This window comes from Triticum aestivum, chromosome 1B (assembly GCF_018294505.1).
Source record: "Triticum aestivum cultivar Chinese Spring chromosome 1B, IWGSC CS RefSeq v2.1, whole genome shotgun sequence".
In the NCBI taxonomy this organism is placed as follows: domain Eukaryota; kingdom Viridiplantae; phylum Streptophyta; class Magnoliopsida; order Poales; family Poaceae; genus Triticum; species Triticum aestivum.
In genome coordinates this window covers 595,356,197-595,375,647 of record NC_057795.1, presented here as the reverse complement: position 1 = coordinate 595,375,647, position 19,451 = coordinate 595,356,197, and the positions used below count along the sequence as shown (strand labels likewise).

The 19,451-nt window shown below is 44.9% G+C and overlaps 1 protein-coding gene across 1 annotated transcript; it reads right to left on the bottom strand.

The window, feature by feature from the left end:
* Positions 1 to 16,594: 16,594 nt before the first annotated feature.
* Positions 16,595 to 17,489, bottom strand: LOC123096579 (transcription factor BHLH133-like). The gene is made up of 5 exons (XM_044518347.1): positions 17,220 to 17,489; positions 17,088 to 17,150; positions 16,931 to 16,996; positions 16,788 to 16,853; positions 16,595 to 16,690 (listed from the first exon to the last, which is right to left on the bottom strand). Exons 1-5 carry the CDS (start codon positions 17,487 to 17,489, stop codon positions 16,595 to 16,597), a joined length of 561 nt encoding a protein of 186 aa, XP_044374282.1.
* Between the last annotated feature and the right edge of the window lie 1,962 nt (positions 17,490 to 19,451).

Genomic DNA, 19,451 nt, shown 5'->3' with positions numbered 1-19,451 from the left:
AGGGTGAAATGTTCCATCAGAGAATCCCAAAGGTCTTTTTTTGGCTCTGCCGTCGACCCAAGTAACACCTGGACGTTTAGTCTTTGGCTCTTTCCATTCTTGAATGGAGATCGGGAGTTTGTCCTTCACAAGAACTCCGCACTGACGAGTCCACTTGTTTGCAATGTTCTTAGGTGTCAGGGGTTCGTCACTAGGTTTGACGGATTTGATGTTGTACTTTACACCATCCTTCAACAATCTGCCCGGGCCTCGCTTTGTCCTGCTGTCTATAGAAGCAAATTTGCTCGATCCGGAGGGCTGAAAGAAGGAAGATCGATTTGTTCATATACCTTAAAATAAAAAAACATGTGATGATCACCAGATGCCTTCTTATATAAATATACCTCGCCAGTAGTCTTTGTTATTTGAAAATCAGCATTCTCTGTGTCATCATAAACATTGTTTGTGTCATCATAAACAAAATCATAGTTCATGACTTCATCAGCTCGGTCGTCGAGATCGAATATCTTTTCATCACCCTCTCCGGTATTGTTCAGATATTGGGAGCCATCATCTGCTTCATTCAGATCATCTAGCCTGCCAGGGCTATGTATGATGTCGAACAATTCCTCTTCTCTGTCTCTGCCGGTATTGTCCGCCATAGCTTTTACTTAACTAATACAGAAGAAATATAGAACATTTTAGTATTCAAATTACAATGCATGGATGCAATCAATAAGGAAAAACTGAATCATATAGTACATAATATATATGCATCGTCTCGATTAATATATAATCTCGAATACATCATCATCTCGAATAATATATATAATCTTGAATACATCGTCTCGAATATTATATATCGAATACATCACTGGCTAGGTACCTAATAAAGATCGAGTACTACAGAAGAATCTAGGGCGCCACTCGTGGTGCCTGGGGCGTGGGCGGTGGACACCCAAAGAGAAGGAACCATCACAGGATCATATCTCCGGCCATCTACCCAAAGAACCTGCCAAGTAGTGGAGAACCTGACGTCGTCCATAGCAGCCATGTAGCGATGGACGTGCTCGTCTTCCTCCCTGACACGGTGACGCACCACCTCCGGCGGGGCCGGCTGCCTCTGCACCGAATGTGGCCCACGCGAATGTCACCAAAGGAGATCAGGGTCGACGATGGGACCCGAGGCCGGGTTCCTCACCAAGCGGCGCGCCCCTCCAGGTAGCACCTACCGGTGCCAGCCCAGCGGAGCCCAGTCCCGGACATGGGTCCTCTGAAGCATGACGTCGTCACGAACGGGTCGACGGCGAGGATGCGGGCCGGGCATATCATCGAGAACAAATACTATATGCCCGCAAAAAGTAACATTAATCTAACATTCTATATGCAAATTCTAACAATTAGACATTAATCTAATTCATCTAACTAAAACTAATTCTAAAATTTCTAACATTTCTGATTATATAACTAACATTTCTATAACAATTTTAATATTTCTATAACTAAAAAACAGAAAATTGCTAACATTTCTATAAATATTTCTATAACTAAAAAACAGAAAAAATTACAACATTTCTAATATTTCTATAACTAAAAAATAGGAAAAATTTATAACATTTCTATATAACTAACATTTCTAAAAATATTTCTATAACTACAAAACAGAATAATTTCTAACATTTCTATAACAAAAAAACAGAAAAAATTCTATAACTAAAATTCTATAATGTGTGTGTGTGTGTGTAGTGTGTACATGTGTGTGTGTGTGTGTGAACATGGCGGCCGGGGTGAGCTCACCGGCGAGGCAACGACGGGGCGACGGGACGGGGCGGTGACGACGGGACGGGCCGGCGACGACGGGGCGGGGTGCGGCGACAGGGATGACGGGGACGGGGACGACCGGGGCGGCGACGAGGGGCAAGGACGACCGGGGCTGCGACGAGGGGCGGGGACGGCCGGGGCGGCGACGACGCCGATCAGGGCAGGCGGCGCGTGTCATCGACGGAGAGAAGAAACAGAGAGGGAAACTGAATTTTTTGCAAGTGTTGTATATATAGGATGGGTCTTTAGTACCGGTTGGAGCCACCAACCGGTACTAAAGGTCTGTTTTGGCTAGGCCAAGCGGCGGGAAGCGCCAACCTTTAGTACCGGGTTGTAGCACCAACCGGTACTAAAGACCCCTTCTTTAGTACCGGTTGCAGCCACCACCCGGTACTAAAGGGGGTGCGCTGGCGCAGTGCGGTGCGGCAAGTTTAGTCCCACCTCCCTAGTCGAGGGGCTACCGCACTGGTTTATAAGCCCCATTGCAGTAGCTCTCTCAAGCTCCTCTTCTAAGCAGGCCTACTGGGCCTACCTGTTCAGTGCTGCCCTGTGGGCCTACTGGGCCTTTGCAGGCCTGCATCCTGGCCCAACAGAAGGTTGTGTTTCTAGTCGTATGCAGGCCGCTTTGGCCCAGTAGGCGGGCTTTTTTATTTTCTTAATTTTTTTTTGCTTTATTTTTTTTTGCTTTATTTATTTTTGAGTTGTTTTTTTGCTGTATTTAGAGTTTCTTTCTGAATATTTTTGTTTTAGGTACAAAAAATTACAAACTTTGTGTGAATCACTAGTTTGTGAATAACACATAACTACCCTAACTATTACAGAGATTCCCTCCTGGGTGTGAAACACAGAAGAAAGTGAAGATAGTGAAGCCGATCACATCCCGGATCTTTGGGTGTGAAACTTTTTCTTCGCGTGTGTCCCTTTGCACCCTAGCCATGGAAAATCTTCATCATTTAACTAGATGCTCGGGTCAATATTCACTGTGAATGGAGCAATTTCATCAAACTTTTCATAATCTTCTGACATGTCTGTCTTGTCATCCACTCCCACGATGTTTCTTTTCCCTGAAAGAACTATGTGGCACTTTGGCTCGTCGTATGATCCATTCGCTTCCTTATCTTTTCTTTTTCTCAGCCTGGTAGACATGTCTTTCACATAAAAAACCTGCGCCACATCATTGGCTAGGACGAATGGTTCTTCTGCATACGCAAGATTGTTGAGATCCACTATTGTCATTCTGTACTGCGGGTCTTCCATTACCCCGCCTCGTGTCATATTGACCCATTTGCACCGAAACAAAGGGACCTTCAAACCACCTCCATAGTTAAGTTCCCATATGTCCTCTATGTAACCATAATATGTTTCCTTTCCCGTGGTTGTTGTTGCATCAAAGAGGACACCACTGTTTTGGTTGGTGGTCTTCTTATCTTGGGCGATCGTGTAAAATGTATTCCCATTTATCTGGTACCCTTTGAAAGTCATTATATTCGAAGATGGTAACTGGACAACGAGTATATGTCATCTTCAATATCGCCATCATGCATGGCACGTTTCTGCAACCAACTGGCGAAAGTCCTCGTTTGTTCACGTGTAATCCAGTCGTCAGACTTCTCCGGGTGTTTGGAGTGTAGAAAATTCTTGTGTTCCTCCATATATAGAGCCACCAAGGCGGAATTCTATAGAACTGTGTAGTGTGCTTCAGTGAGAGAATGCCCGTCCATACATATTATTTGATCCCCTCCTAGCGTGCCTTTTCCATCCAGTCTGCCCTTATGCCGCGATTCAGGAACACCAATCGGCTTAAGGTCAGGAATAAAGTCAATACAAAACTCAATGACCTCCTCATTTTCATGGCCCTTCGCGATGCTTCCTTCTGGCCTAGCACGGTTATGAACATATTTCTTCAAGACTCCCATGAACCTCTCAAAGGGGAACATATTGTGTAGAAATACAGGACCCAAAACGTTAATCTCTTTGCAAAGGTGAACTAGGACGTGCATCATAATGTTGAAGAAGGATGGTGGGAACACCAACTCAAAACTGACAAGACATTGCACCAAATCATTCTGTAACCTTGGTATGATTTCTAGATAGATTACCTTCTGAGAGATGGCATTGAGGAATGCACATAGCTTCACAATGGCTAATCGAATGTTTTCCGGTAGAAGCCCCCTCAATGCAACCGGAAGCAGTTGCGTCATAATCACGTGGCAGTCATGAGACTTTAGGTTCTGGAACTTTTTCTCTACCATATTTTGCTATTCCCTTTATATTCGACGAGAAGCCAGACGGTACCTTCATGCTGAGTAGGCATTCAAAGAAGATTTCCTTCTCTTCTTTGGTAAGGGCATAGCTGGCCTGACCCTGATGTATGTCGTCTTTTCCGTGCATACCTTGCTGGTCCTCCCGTGCCTCTGGTGTATTTTTTGTCTTCCCATACATGCCCAAGAAGTCAAGCAGGGTCACGCAAAGATTCTTCGTCATGTGCATCACGTCGATTGCGGAGCGGACCTCTAGGTCTTTCCAATAGGGCATGTCCAAAAATATAGATTTCTTCTTCCACATGGGCACGCGTCCGTCAGCGTCCTTCAGAACAGGTTGTCCGCCAGGACCCTTTCCAAAGATTACCTTCAAATCCTTGACCATATCATGTACATTAGCACCAGTACGGTGGCGAGGCTTCGTCCGGTGATCCGCCTCACCTTTGAAATGCTTGCCTTTCTTTCTTACGGGATGCCTGCTCGGAAGAAATCGACGATGTCCCAAGTACACATTCTTACTACAACTCTCCAAATATATACTGTCGGTATCATCCAAACAGTGCGTACATCCGCGGTATCCCTTGCTTGTCTGTCCTGAAAGGTTACTGAGAGCAGGCCAATCATTGATGGTCATGAATAGCAACGCCTTTAGGTCAAATTCTTCCTGTCCGTGCTCATCCCACACACGTACACCTGTTCCATTCCACAGCTGTAATAGTTCTTCAACTAATGGTCTTAGGTACACATCAATGTCGTTGCCGGGTTGCTTAGGGCCTTGGAAGAGCACTGGCATCATAATGAACTTCCGCTTCATGCACAACCAAGGAGGAAGGTTATACAAACATAGAGTCACAGGCCATGTGCTATGGTTGCTGCTCTGCTCCCCAAAAGGATTAATGCCATCTGCGCTTAGACCAAAGCATATGTTCCTTGGGTCACCTGCAAACTCCTCCCTGTACTTTCTCTCGATTTTTCTCCACTGTGAACCGTCAGCGGGTACTCTCAACTTTTCGTCTTTCTTACGGTCTTCTCTGTGCCACCGCATCGCCTTCGCATGCTCTTTGTTATGGAACAAACGTTTCAACCGTGGTATTATAGGAGCATACCACATCACCTTGGCAGGAATCTTCTTCTTGGGGTGCTCGCCCTCGATATCACTAGGGTCATCGCGCCTGATCTTATAATGCAATGCACCACATACCGGGCAAGTGTTCAAATCCTCGTATGCACCGCGGTAGAGGATGCAGTCATTAGGGCATTGAAAGTGCGTTATATCGACTAGAGGGGGGGTGAATAGGCGATTTTTATGAATTCTTCACTGAGGAATTTGCTGGTGAGGAAATTCCTAAATGAAGAACTACTTGCAGCGGAATAAGTACTCAGAAGTAAACATAACAAAACACACGCATAGTCATCATGATGAAATGAAGTCAAGCACAGAGTATAGAAAGCGTAAACACAGGATAACACAAGGAAGAAGACAGACGGACTGAAGAAATAGAACTGAGGAAATTGATAAAGTCTTCAGTCAATGTCTTCAGACAGATATGAACAAGCACACAACAACATACATGAGGAAATGAAAGAGTTGAGGAAATAGAACCAGGAAGCTCAGTGAAGACAATGATTTGGTAGACCAGTTCCAACTGCTGTCTCAGTGGTACATCTGGTTGGAGCAGCTGAGTATTTAAACTCGAGGACACACAGTCCCGGACACCCAGTCCTGAACACGCAGTCCAGGACACCAAGTCCTCACCATATTCTCCTTGAGCTAAGGTCACACAGACCTCACCGAATCACTCGTGGTAAGTCTTCAGGTGACTTCCGAACCTTCACAAACTCGGTCACTCGGCGATCCACAATTCCTCTTGGATGCTCTAGACCTTGACGCCTAACCGTCTGGAAGAAGCACAGTTTTCAAAGGAAACAAGCGTCGGATCCACGCAGGATCAATCTCTTCAGTGATGCTCAATCACTTTGGGTTTGTAGGTGTTGGGTTTTTGGGTTTTCCTCACTTGATGATTTTCGCTCAAAGTCCTCGGAGGATGGGTTGCTCTCAAATGACAAGTGTCAGTTTCTCTCGAAGCAGCCAACCAGCTAGTGGTTGAAGGGGGCGGCTATTTATAGCCTAGGGAGCAGCCCGACATGATAAGACATAAATGTCCTTGTCTGATATGACCGTTAGGTGGGTAGATATTTTGGAACCGCTGGCGCATAACACAACAACGATTGGAGTTTTGACTATCAAAATCCTCAGGGCTATCATGTTCCTCACTGTGTAGGCAATTCACACTGGTGAATTCCTAACTCCTCAGTCAGAACAAATTCCTCAGAGACCAGAAGAACTTCGTCTCTGTCACTGAAGAATATGACTGAACTGTATGAGATTTACAATGGCTTCACTCGAATGGATTGGTAGGTGTAGGATTTTGAGTTGAGCATCACATGGAAATTTTTCCTTAGTATTTCCTCGACCCCCTTTAACAGTACGGTGTTTCCTATGACTCAAGAAAGAGAAAATGAAACTATAAAAACAAAAGTCTCCATGCTTCATGTTCCTCGAATGAATACCAAGTCTTCAAGGTCACACCTAGGACACCAAGTCCTCACCATATTCTCCTTGAGCTAAGGTCACACAGACCTCACCCAATCACTCGTGGTAAGTCTTCAGGTAACTTTCGAACCTTCACAAACTCGGTCACTCGGCGATCCACAATTCCTCTTGGATGCTCTAGACCTTGACGCCTAACCGTCTAGAAGAAGCACAATTTTCAAAGGAAACAAGCGTCGGATCCACGCAGGATCAATCTCTTCAGTGATGCTCAATCACTTTGGGTTTGTAGGTGTTGGGTTTTTGGGTTTTCCTCACTTGATGATTTTCGCTCAAAGTCCTCGGAGGATGGGTTGCTCTCAAATGACAAGTGTCAGTTTCTCTCGGAGCAACCAACCAGCTAGTGGTTGAAGGGGGCGGCTATTTATAGCCTAGGGAACAACCCGACATGATAAGACATAAATGTCCTTGTCTGATATGACCGTTAGGTGGGTAGATATTTTGGAATCGCTGGCGCATAACACAACAACGGTCGGAGTTTTGACTATCAAAATCCTCAGGGCTATCATGTTCCTCACTGTGTAGGCAATTCACACTGGTGAATTCCTAACTCCTCAGTCAGAACAAATTCCTCAGAGACCAGAAGAACTTCGTCTCTGTCACTGAAGAATATGACTGAACTGTATGAGATTTCCAATGGCTTCACTCGAAGGGATTGGTAGGTGTAGGATTTTGAGTTGAGCATCACATGGAAATTTTTCCTTAGTATTTCCTTGACCCCCTTGAACAGTACGGTGTTTCCTATGACTCAAGAAAGAGAAAATGAAACTATAAAAACAAAAGTCTCCATGCTTCATGTTCCTCGAATGAATACCAAGTCTTCAAGGTCACCATAGAGTTTAAGATTACAACTCGATCCAGCAAAGTCATCAGAAGAACGAGAGTTGTAACTTAGCAAAAAAAACGCCCATATAAGATAGACCCGCTTGAAGACTAACTCAAATTTCTCCCCGTTTTTCACCGAATGACCAAAAGGGTTGAAACTGAGGACTAATGCCCTTGAAGAATATCATGTAGATGGAGGAGCGCCAGCGTTGTCAGGGTCTTGAGTCATTGTAGGGCCTGCTGCAGTGTCGTCCAAGTCTTCACGCTCGTCCGTGTCGTGTGATGAAGAATATGAGCTGGCCACCAAAGGAGGAACCTTGACCTTCTTGCATCTCTTCGGAGGAGGAGCAGACCAGTCAAAGTCTTCCTTGAAGCCCATTTGCTTTAGATCTTCTTCACCATATAGATGTGACAGAATGGCCCAGGTGCATTCAAACACTTCATGGAGGTAGTAGTGGTTTTTCTTCACTGCATTATGTGTGGAAGTCATGTTGTGAAGAATAGAACCAAACTGACGCTTAACCCATTTGTGGTTGCGATCCACCTTCTGATGAAGACTTATCAGTAGTTCATGATCAGTCAGCACACGAGGAGCAGTAGTTTGAGGACTTGTCTTGGTAGCATTGGCAGCAGAATCATGTGTGGCAGAGTCATCATTGGTGGAGTAAAATGCAGCTTTGCGGAACTGACCATCCAATGGACGAATGCCTTCATCGATCACAACTGGTGACTTGCCCTTCTCATCAGACGAGGAAATTGTCCGCTTGAGGACTTCAATAGGGGGCAAGTAGTTGAGGTGATTCTGAAAATCAGCCTTGTAGTTGAGTGAAGACCTTGTTCTGAGGAATCTCATAATCCACGGCGCGTAAGGCTTCATCTCAAATGGTGAAAGTGCAACATTTGCCAGAGTCCTCATGAAGAAATTGTGATAATTTATGGGGATGCCATGCATGATGTTGAAAAGCATGTTCTTCATCATTCCGATAATTTCTTCATCGAATGAGTCATGGCCTTTGATGGGACTCATGGTCTTCGTTAGAATGTGGTAGATGGTTCTAGGCACATAGAGCAATTCCTTCACAAGGAATTTGGTCCTTCGAGCTTGTCCTGGCTTCAGCGACTTCATGAGCACTTGCAAATCGTGATCAGTGAGTTCAGGATCATCATACAGACAACGAGCACCGTCAGGTGGAGGACTGATTGGTAAGGCACGAAGCAATTCAGAGGCTGGTGCCTTGTAATGAGTGTTTTCAGTCATCCAGTCCAACACCCACGAGTTGGAGTCAGCAGCATCGCCTGTGATATGCAAAGTTGCGTAGAACTGAAGAATAAGCTCTTCGTTCCAATCAACTATGCCAGAGCAAAAATTGAGCAAGCTAGTGTCATGAATCATGCTGAGGACTTGAGAGAAGAAAGGCATGGATTCCATGTCCACATGAGGAATATGCTCATGATCGAAGACTTTGTCCTTGTTGAAGAGCACTGAGGATAGAAGTTGGCCTGGCTGGCAGTCCAGAAACGCTTCCTTCTAAGACGAGCATTGTCATAGGGGTTGAATTCCGTGAAGAATACGTGCTCGCCAAAGAAATCATCAGCCTTGAATTTTTGCTTCTTGGAGAAAGGATCCTTTGGCTTGGGCTGAGGAGTGTCAGTCAATTGCAGCACTACTTCAAGAATTGCAATCTCAGGTTCCTCAGGCTGAGGAATTTCAGGCTCTTCAGCAGCTTCAGCCTGGGTCATCAATTCTTCATTGACAATTTCTTTAGCACTAGTGGCTGGAATTTCTTCATGAATACTTGGGGTTGCATGAGGTTCTTCAGATCCCATTTGCACTTTAGTGGCGGCAGGGGACTGAGGAATAGCTTGAAGGGGAGTGAACATTGGAGAGTTGGGATGTTGACTGTCCCAAAATTCATCATTGAGCACAGGAGTGGTACAACCAATGTCCACATCCTCCTCTTCAATTTCTTCAACACCTGCCTCTTCAGCAGTAAACTGAGGCAAAGGTGAGGAAATGACTGGGGTTGAAGGGATCTCATCCACTTCAATTTCTTCATCCAACTTCTCAGACGTAGCAGCGGGAGGAGATTCTTCATCAGATTCATTAGGAATCACATAATTTTCACCAAATGGAACAAGGTCCTTTGATGGCATTGATGAGACTGGAACGACATCAATTGGATTGTCAATTGAACTGATCAGAGTCTTCATCTTCTTCGGAGCTGAAGAATTTGAAGAAGTTGATGCCTTCCTTTTCTGCACAGCTGCACGTACTGCAGCCTTGGTCTTCTTCGCATCTAATGCAGATGGAAGGATCAAAGTTGGTGTAGGCGCAGGAGGTGCAGAGGACTTTGGTTCATTTTCCTTAGGCACAACTGATGCAGTTGTCCTGATTTGTTCATTTTCTTCAGACCCACCACTAGCGGCTGGAATGGAGTCATCAGCCCTGACATTCTCATGTTCTTTAGCAGCCTGGTTGTCATCAGCGGTGCTGGCATTTTCTTCAGTAGGCTGAGTAGATGCCTCAGCCTGAGTAACTTCAACGTGCACAAGTGGAGCAGGACTTGAAGTGAATTTCTTCGTCAGATTGACGAAATGCACCCTGGCGCCCTTCCAATCAGCATAGAAGCAATCAAATTCATCACTCAGTTGTTTGATTTCCTCTTGCAAGGCAAGGAGCTAATCAGGAGTGAGAGTGAGGACATTGTCCTTGAGGTAGTGCTGTTTCTTGTACTGCGCTTTCTTCAAACTTCTGCCTTGTTCAAATTTCCATTTTTCTTCCTCAATGAAGGCAGTAAGAACATGACTTTGACCAGGAGTGAGGTTCATCTCCGGCAAAGGTGTGTTAGGATCCTTGTGCCACAGGTCAATGTAGTCGAGGATCAACTTTGGATCTAGCATCAGCGGCACATTGCTGCCTTTGGCTCTAGCGGCCCTGGCTTGCCTGTTTCTGATGATTTTGGCAAGTTTTTCATCATCAGCCTCATCATCATCAGAGGGAACTTGGAAAACAACTTGCTTCTTGTGAGGACTTGGTCAAAGACCTCGTCCAGCAGTGGCCTTTTTCTTCAGCAGTGAGGGAGCATCTGAGGAATTCCGAGCAGCTGAGGAGCTTGCAGATGCTCCTGAGGCAATAGAGGAAGCCTTGAGTCCTTTGGCACGTGGCAAGATGCACGGGTGCCGAGGATTTTGTCGGAGCAGCTGAAGACTTTGGCGGAGGAGCTGAGGACTTTGAAGGAGCAGTCTGAGGAATTTGCCATCAGGGCCTTGAAGAATCTGGCCTTGATGGCATAGCAGAGGAGCTTGGCCGTGAGGGCATTGAAGGTGAAGCACTGGACTTGTGCGCAGGCTTCTTGTGCATTGCCTTCTTTCGCTGACTAGCAAAGGCCTCAGCAGAGGCAGCAACAGTAGAGTCTGCGTTGAATTTCTTCACTGCTTCCTTTGCTTGCTTTGCCAATTTGGCCTGGCGCTTTGCCCATTCATCAGGATAGTCCTCACCACGCTTGAGGCTAGTGGGATCTGCCAACTGGCCTGGTGCCAATGGAGGTCTTGGGCATGGAGGGTTGAGTGCGAATTTCTTCATGTACTTGGGAGTTACATATCTGTACTCCCTCCATTCTCGTGCCCATCTCCTCTCTATCCTTTGTATGCGCACCTTGCGCCGATTCTTGTCCTCTTTGCCGAATTTGGCTTCATCAGGTGTGCAGTAGTCCTTATATATGTCCTCAGGGATTTCAAACGCAGTATTGACCTCAGGCCTCTTTCCTCCCTTCTGTGGCCTTTTGTCACCCATTTTCTTCAGCTGAGGAATATGAACAACAGAAGTTTCTGAAGAGGTATGCAATTTTTCTTCGAGGAACGCTGCAAATGAGTTAAGTTGATGAGAACCTAGTGATTCAACAACAGACATTTGTACCTGTGAACAGAGTATAGTTTCGAGGAATTTGGAGAGGTCATATGCGTTCTCAGAAGGTTTTTCAAAAAGAATAGATTTTGAGGAATTTGACCAGATGAGTCTTGAGGAATTTCACTAAGCGTTCTTTGTCTTAGGTTCCAGAGTTGTATAGATTGAAAATCCACACAATTGAGGAATCTTGAAGAAAATAATTGCTTAGAGAAACGAATCAAGAGCAGATGACATGTGAGGTGTTTTATGTGTGTGAAGAATTGAAGAATAAACACTTTTGAAGATTTTCAGGAAAACTTGAGAATCAAAGCGAGCAGTTAAAAGTAACTTTTATTTACCCAAAGTGAAGAACACGACGAACTGGAAGAACAGAAGTGAAGTTTGTCAGGTCAGATCTTCCACGCCCTAACTCGGCAGAGGAAGATGGCTACTGCGGCGTCGGAGTGAAGAAATCTGCAACCGGCGCGAGTACGACGGTGACGAGGTCGAGGCAGTGAAGCTCTTCCTCACCGGCAACGATGAAGTAGCAGCGGCGCTAGGGTTTTGGGAATCTCGAGCGGGAGAGAGAGCGGGAGAGAGAACAAGGGAGTACCTTGCTCTGATACCAATTGAAAGTGCGTTATATCGACTAGAGGGGGGGTGAATAGGCAATTTTTATGAATTCTTCACTGAGGAATTTGCTGGTGAGGAAATTCCTAAATGAAGAACTACTTGCAGCGGAATAAGTACTCAGAAGTAAACATAACAAAACACACGCATAGTCATCATGATGAAATGAAGACAAGCACAGAGTACAGAAAGCGTAAACACAGGATAACACAAGGAAGAAGACGGACGGACTGAACAAATAGAACTGAGGAAATTGAGAAAGTCTTTAGTCAATGTCTTCAGACAAATATGAACAAGCACACAACAACATACATGAGGAAACGAAAGAGTTGAGGAAATAGAACCAGGAAGCTCGGTGAAGACAATGATTTGGTAGACCAGTTCCAACTGCTATCTTAGTGGTACATCTGGTTGGAGCGGCTGAGTATTTAAACTCGAGGACACACAGTCCCGGACACCCAGTCCTGAACACACAATCCAGGACACCAAGTCCTCATCGTATTCTCCTTGAGCCAAGGTCACACAGACCTCGCCCAATCACTCGTGGTAAGTCTTCAGGTGACTTCCGAACCTTCACAAACTCGGTCACTCGGCGATCCACAATTCCTCTTGGTGCTCTAGACCTTGACGCCTAACCGTTTGCAAGAAGCACAGTCTTCAAAGGAAACAAGCGTCGGATCCACGCAGGATCAATCTCTTCAGTGATGCTCAATCACTTTGGGTTTGTAGGTGTTGGGTTTTTGGGTTTTCCTCACTTGATGATTTTCGCTCAAAGTCCTCGGAGGATGGGTTGCTCTCAAATGACAAGTGTCAGTTTCTCTCGGAGCAGCCAACCAGCTAGTGGTTGAAGGGGGCGGCTATTTATAGCCTAGGGAGGAGCCCGACATGATAAGACATAAATGCCCTTGTCTGACATGACCATTAGGTGGGTAGATATTTTGGAACCGCTGGCGCATAGCACAGCAACGGTCGGAGTTTTGACTATCAAAATCCTCAGGGCTATCATGTTCCTCACTGTGTAGGAATTCACACTGGTGAATTCCTAACTCCTCAGTCAGAACAAATTCCTCAGAGACCAGAAGAACTTCGTCTCTGTCACTGAAGAATATGACTGAACTGTATGAGATTTCCAATGGCTTCACTCGAAGGGATTGGTAGGTGTAAGATTTTGAGTTGAGCATCACATGGAAATTTTTCCTTAGTATTTCCTCGACCCCCTTTAACAGTACGGTGTTTCCTATGACTCAAGAAAGAGAAAATGAAACTATAAAAACAAAAGTCTTCACGCTTCATGTTCCTTGAATGAATACCAAGTCTTCAAGGTCACACCAATTTCTTTACTTTCAAAGTCTTCAGAAAGTCTTTAGAAATCCAAAGTCTTCAGTCAATGAACTTCATTTTTAGGGGTCGACTTTCTCGGTAAGTATCAAACTCCTCATAGACTTATATACCTGTGTACACTCACAAATGCATCAGTCCCTTAACCTATAAGTCTTCAATACACGAAAATCACTAAGGGGCACTAGATGCACTTACATGCATGCATGTATCTTCTGCACCTCTAACCCTAGAGGGCAGACAGCCTTCTTTGCTTCATACGTACTCTCGGGAAATTCATTGTCCTTTGGAAGCATATTCTTTATCATTACCAGCAACTTTCCAAATCCCTTGTCAGATACACCATTCTCTGCCTTCCATTGCAGCAATTCCACTGTGGTGCCCAACTTTTTTTGTCAGCTTCGCAATTCGGGTACAAAAATTTCTTGTGATCCTCTAACATGCGCTGCAACTTCTTCCTCTCCAAATCACTTGCGTAGTTTCTCTTTGCATCGGCAATGGCCCGACCTAGCTAGATCATCAGCGGGCTCATCTGATGCCTCTTCTTCAGCTTGTTCCCGCATTGCCGGCTCAGCTTCTTCCTCCATTGTTGTATCATCGTATTCAGGGAACCCATGGCCAGGATAGATGTCGTCGTCCTCTTCTTCTTCATAGTCTTCCATCATAACCCCTCTTTCTCCGTGCTTGGTCCAAACATTATAGTGGGGCATGAAACCAGACTCAAATAGGTGGACGTGAATGGTTCTTGACGTAGAGTAATTGTGACCATTCTTACAGCCAGCACATGGACAAGGCATAAAACCATCCGCCCGCTTGTTTGCCTCAGCGGCAAGCAGAAAAGTATGCACGCCATTAATGAAGCCGGGAGAGCATCGGTCATCATACATCCATTTCGGCTCATATCTTCATTATACACAACACCAAATAGACCAAATTAATACAAGTTCATACATAAAGTTCATATACAACACTTAATTAAATGCAACATACAAATAACTCTCTAACTAAAGAATTTAAATGCAACAACAAATGCGATCAAGATCGCAACTAAGGTAACAATTGATCCAACAACATAATGATACCAAGCCACACTATCAATGGCATATTTTCTAATCTTTCTAATCTTCAACCGCATTTTCTCCATCTTGATCTTGTGATCATCGACGACATCGGCAACATGCAACTCCAATTCCATCTTCTACCCCTCAATTCTTTTCAATTTTTCTTTCAAATACTCGTTTTCTCTTTCATCTAAATTTAACCTCTCGACAATAGGGTCGGTTCGAATTTCTGGTTCACATACCTCCTAGATAAAAATATCTATGTCAACTTGATGGGCATAATTTGTCATAAACACGAAATGCAACAACTAGTTTTAAAAGAGAATATACCACATCCGAATCATAACAAGGACGAGGGCCGACGGGGACGGATATCAAAACCATGGCACTATGTATAACAAACAATGTATGGGTAAGATACTTATACGAGTAACTATATATCCAAATCACACAAACATCAATTTGGTAATGTAAAACATTCATGAACAAGAGCCTCACCACAAGGTGGTGCCAGAGTGGGGACGGTGCGGGCGATCGACGGGGTTACGACGGAGATTTAGAAGGCACTAAGTAAACCACACCTACATATGCAAACTAAGTGTTGTTTTTGACCTCAAATTGCATATAAATCAAATACTAGCACATAATTCCTCCCAAATTACTAAACTCACAAATGAATCACTATACAAAGCATTGCAAGAGCTAATCTAGCAATGAGAGATGAAGGACAAAGTTGCTAACCTTTGTGATCATTTGAATGGATGGGGGCCTTCAAATCTTGACAAATTTTGAGCAAAATTTGTGATGAGCTCGAGGAAGAGAGGGGAAGAACAGAGGAAGTGAGAGGAAAGGGGAAGAACAGAGGAGCTCGGGTGGACGGAGGGTTTATGTACGACGACCTTTAGTACCGGTTCGTGGCACGAACCGATACTAAAGGTGCTGGAGGGGCCCTAGACTGACAACATCCTGCCACCACTCTCTTTAGTATCGGTTCATGGCACGAACTGGTGCTAAAGGTTCGCCATGAACCGGTACTAATGACAGCGGCCGGCTAGCCGTTGGAACCGGCACTAATGTACACATTAGTGCCGGCTCAAAAACAAACCGGCACTAATGTGTCTCACATTAGGTCCTTTTTCTACTAGCGGTGGTTGTGTTCCTGTCGGACCTTGTCTACAGCTACTTCGTCTCGGGCTGGCTGTCATTGCTAGGTTGGCCATGGTTAGACGACAATGGTCACTGCAAGACCGTGGTGGCGTATGTTGGTGATTGGCATGATTGGTGGAGCGCCTCTAATTGTCCGGGGGGTGGGGTTTTGGGGGGCGGGAGAATCCTTGTCATTTTGAGACCGACACGGTGACGCTTGAGAGTGCCATTCCTCCTTCCTGAAGGGCATCGGGTGTACCTCTTCCCACTCCTCGGAGCGTACCGGGGGAAAGCCTAGGAGTTGTCTGGGCAGCAGAATCGTTGTCGTCACTGTCCTTCTTGGAGGTGCTGCTTGGTACGCGGTGAATTAGTGCTAGGATCATGGTGGGAATACTTCGGAGAGGACGCAGTGGCTGCGAGTCATTTTCGTTTTCGTTGATCCGCTGGTGTCGGCATTGTTTTCTCTTTCTTTTCTTCTGGGCGCAAATGTGTTGTTGCCCCAACAATGGTTCTCATGTTGTATCGTGTGGTTGCTATATTAATACAGCGGGGCGAAAGCCTATTTCAAGAAAGATAATACATTCGGTAGTCACTACACTACAACATACTCGTAAAAAACGCTCTTATTATGGGACAGAGGTAGTAGAAGACACTATTATATCGCATATTATTTATATTTCTTGATTTATCCTTTGGGTGGATGCGTTAATTGGCCGATTGTGTGGAAGTAGTAAAGGGCAAAGCTACCTGTTTTTTTCTAAAGAAGAAGTTATATACATTGCCACTCTTGATTTTGTTTCAATTCAAAATTAAAATCAATATACAACAAGCCCTGTTTAAAATAAATCTTATTATTTACACTGTTAAAGCAATCAAGAATAAAAGTTATGTAATCCTGAATAAGGAGCTACAGTACTCAATAAAATGGAACTCAGGTGAAGTCCACCCGACAGATGACACATGAATCAGAACAGTTGAGCCACGGGTCCTTCCAACAAATTTTGTACCATCCGCTGAGTCGGTTTGTTTGGGGTAGTCATTCATGAGCCAGAGAATCCAGATGAGGGAGGCTGACGTTGACGCCGCCATAGGCGAGGGGAGCGTACATCCACATTTCATCGGAGCTCAAGAGCTATACATCAAAAAGATAGAAGAAGTAAGTGCACGCACTTGCGCATTGACAATTGAAACATTTGTTCATCTGTTGCTTCTCATAAGTGAATACATACCTTGATCTGCAGATGCAGAAACTTGACATACTGGACTGCTTCCTCCAACATTGTGCTGATGTCAACCTGAAAAAGCAAACGATCAACACAATTAGCATTGGCAGGTGCAAATGAACAATGAATGGCAAATAGTAAGAACTCACCTTTGTGCCATTAGGAATCAGATGTTGCAGAACTCTCAGTCTCTCATTGATCTTATGCCTTCTTCTCTGTTACAAAATTGCACATTGTGATAAAATGTTTGATAAGAGATTCCCCTAAAGGGAAACGAAGCTAATAGCATGTAGGTGACTATCAAACCTTTGCATAGTTGCTTTGTGAGTCCATTGAAGCTCTTGACTTGTAACCACTCTTCCTAGCGGCCTATAGAATCAAAAAGTAAAGGAGTAGAATTATAATGTCAAAATGGACGAAATGTAGGACTTCACTTACCGAGAGAGCCATAGGGACTTCATTGTGATGCTCGCTCTGTTCATCCACTTGCATCTTTCTCTTGATACCGGTGTTCCTCTCATTCGCTGAACCGAGGTCATCCACTTGGAGATCACGAGATGCATTTGTGCTATCATTTTTGGAGGAGCAGAGGTTTGCATCAGAATCACTGTCGCACCAGAGCACTGACTGCAAATGGGCAATCATCTCCGACTCCTCGCAGATTGTATCCAGAGAACCCCAACAAGATGCACATTCTACCGCCTCCATTTCTTCTGATCTCTGAATTATCTGGTGTGGTATGGCTCTGAGAAATCCTTTGGTTAGTACTGAGCGTACCTAGCAGCGCGTTTATATATACCCCGAGGAGCTGAAAGTCTTTGTTATTGACATCATATGGATTTGACTTAGATTAACAACAATGTTTCAAGAATGAAAATGCAGGAACATATTGTGAGTAGACAATATTTGATTCAACGTGTTGGGAAGTGGTAGCGCTGGGAAGCCATAAATGCTATGGTGCAGAATATACTTGGTGTGGTGCATGAATAAGTAGTGGATTAGTCAGCGATGATTATGGATCACAATTAGGAGGCAACAGCCACAGCAGCAGCAGCGCAGACTAATGGAACTTTGGTGTATCGCGTGAATCATGACGCCACAGTTCAGCTTTTATGTCTTATATTGCGATGCCAGCTACGGAGTAGTTTTTTATCACAAGGTCAGACGAATCCAATTGGTCAGGACGGTGCAGATCATGCAGCAGTCCTGAAGCGCATAGATATGAACTGACTTTTTACCCGTGGAAGGAGATGGATTTGGTTTCTGTCAGGATTTTAAGGCCATCTACAACGCCAGGTGCCTGACTAGGCACTTATAGATGAAAAAGAAAATTAATATTATTATTAAATTAGAAAATATCTAAGAGCTGTACCTTCCAACACCGTAAGGTAATGCGAACCAACCTGTGGTTGAAATGGTTAGGTGAAGAGTGATATTCCCAGCCTACCAGGGTTCAAGTCTTGTTGCTCGCATTTATCCTGAATTTACGGTGACTTTGTGACACATGCGGGGAAGAAAAGAAGAAAGTGTCTTGCAATGCATCAAGTCTTGGTGCTCGCATTTATTCCAAGCCCACCAGGGTTCAAGTCTTGATGCTCGTAATTATCCTGAATTTACGGACTTTGTGACACATGCGGGGAAGAAAAGAAGGAAATGTCTTGCAGTGCATCAAGGAAAGCCTCCCTGATTTTATAAGACAATTTCCGTGATTGTGGATTGGAATTGTACTAGAAGCAAAGGCGCACTTTGCCATGCTGTTTGTTTTCCCTATATGGATGAGGGGGGGGGGGGGTTCTTTTTTATGAGTATGTTTTTTTTGCGAGAAACTTTCAATCTATTCGTCTTTAATCATGGCAGTGCAGAGAACAACAGAGGTAATAAAACTTACAACCATGTCCATGGTCCACCTAGCGACGACTACAAGCACTGGAGCGAGTCGAAGGTGCGTTGCCGTTAACGCCCCTCCCTCACTGGAGCCGGGCAAACCTTGTTGTAGTAGACAGTCGGAAAGTCGTCGTGTTAAGGCCCCAAAAGACCAGCGCACCAGAGTAGCAACCATCACCGATGACGAAAGTCGTAGAGCAGAAGGATCAAACCTGTAAACACCTAAACAAAGACGAACGGAGACCGAATCCAAATAGATCCATGGAAGATCAGCACCGACCGAATCCCGCAAGATCCGACGGAGACAAACCTCCACACGCCATCCGACAATGCTAGACACACCATCGGGACGGGGATATAACGTGGGAGACATTATTCCTACTAAGGGACATCGCCGCCGCCACACAGTCCCAACCAAGATGTTGATTCTACAAGAACGAGAACGGGGTCCCTCCCACTGGCGGGGGGCCGAGATCCTCCACACCTCCATACTTAGAAGTACTACCTTTTTTTAAGATAAAAGGCATACGCCCGACTTTATAAATAAAGCCACCAGGCAGAGTAGCACAACCAACACCCGAGCAACATAGTAGCAAGGAAGACAGGTAAAAGGAGTTCAGATACATGGCTAACCAGCCAAACAGGTCACACAGGCCGGGAAAAGAAACCAAAGAGGACGCCATGATTAGGAAGCTTCACGTTGTCTGCGTGCCAAGTAGGAAGTTGTAGCCCGAATCTTGGACAACATAGTATCGAAGGCCTCGTGATCAACATCCCTAGTCAATG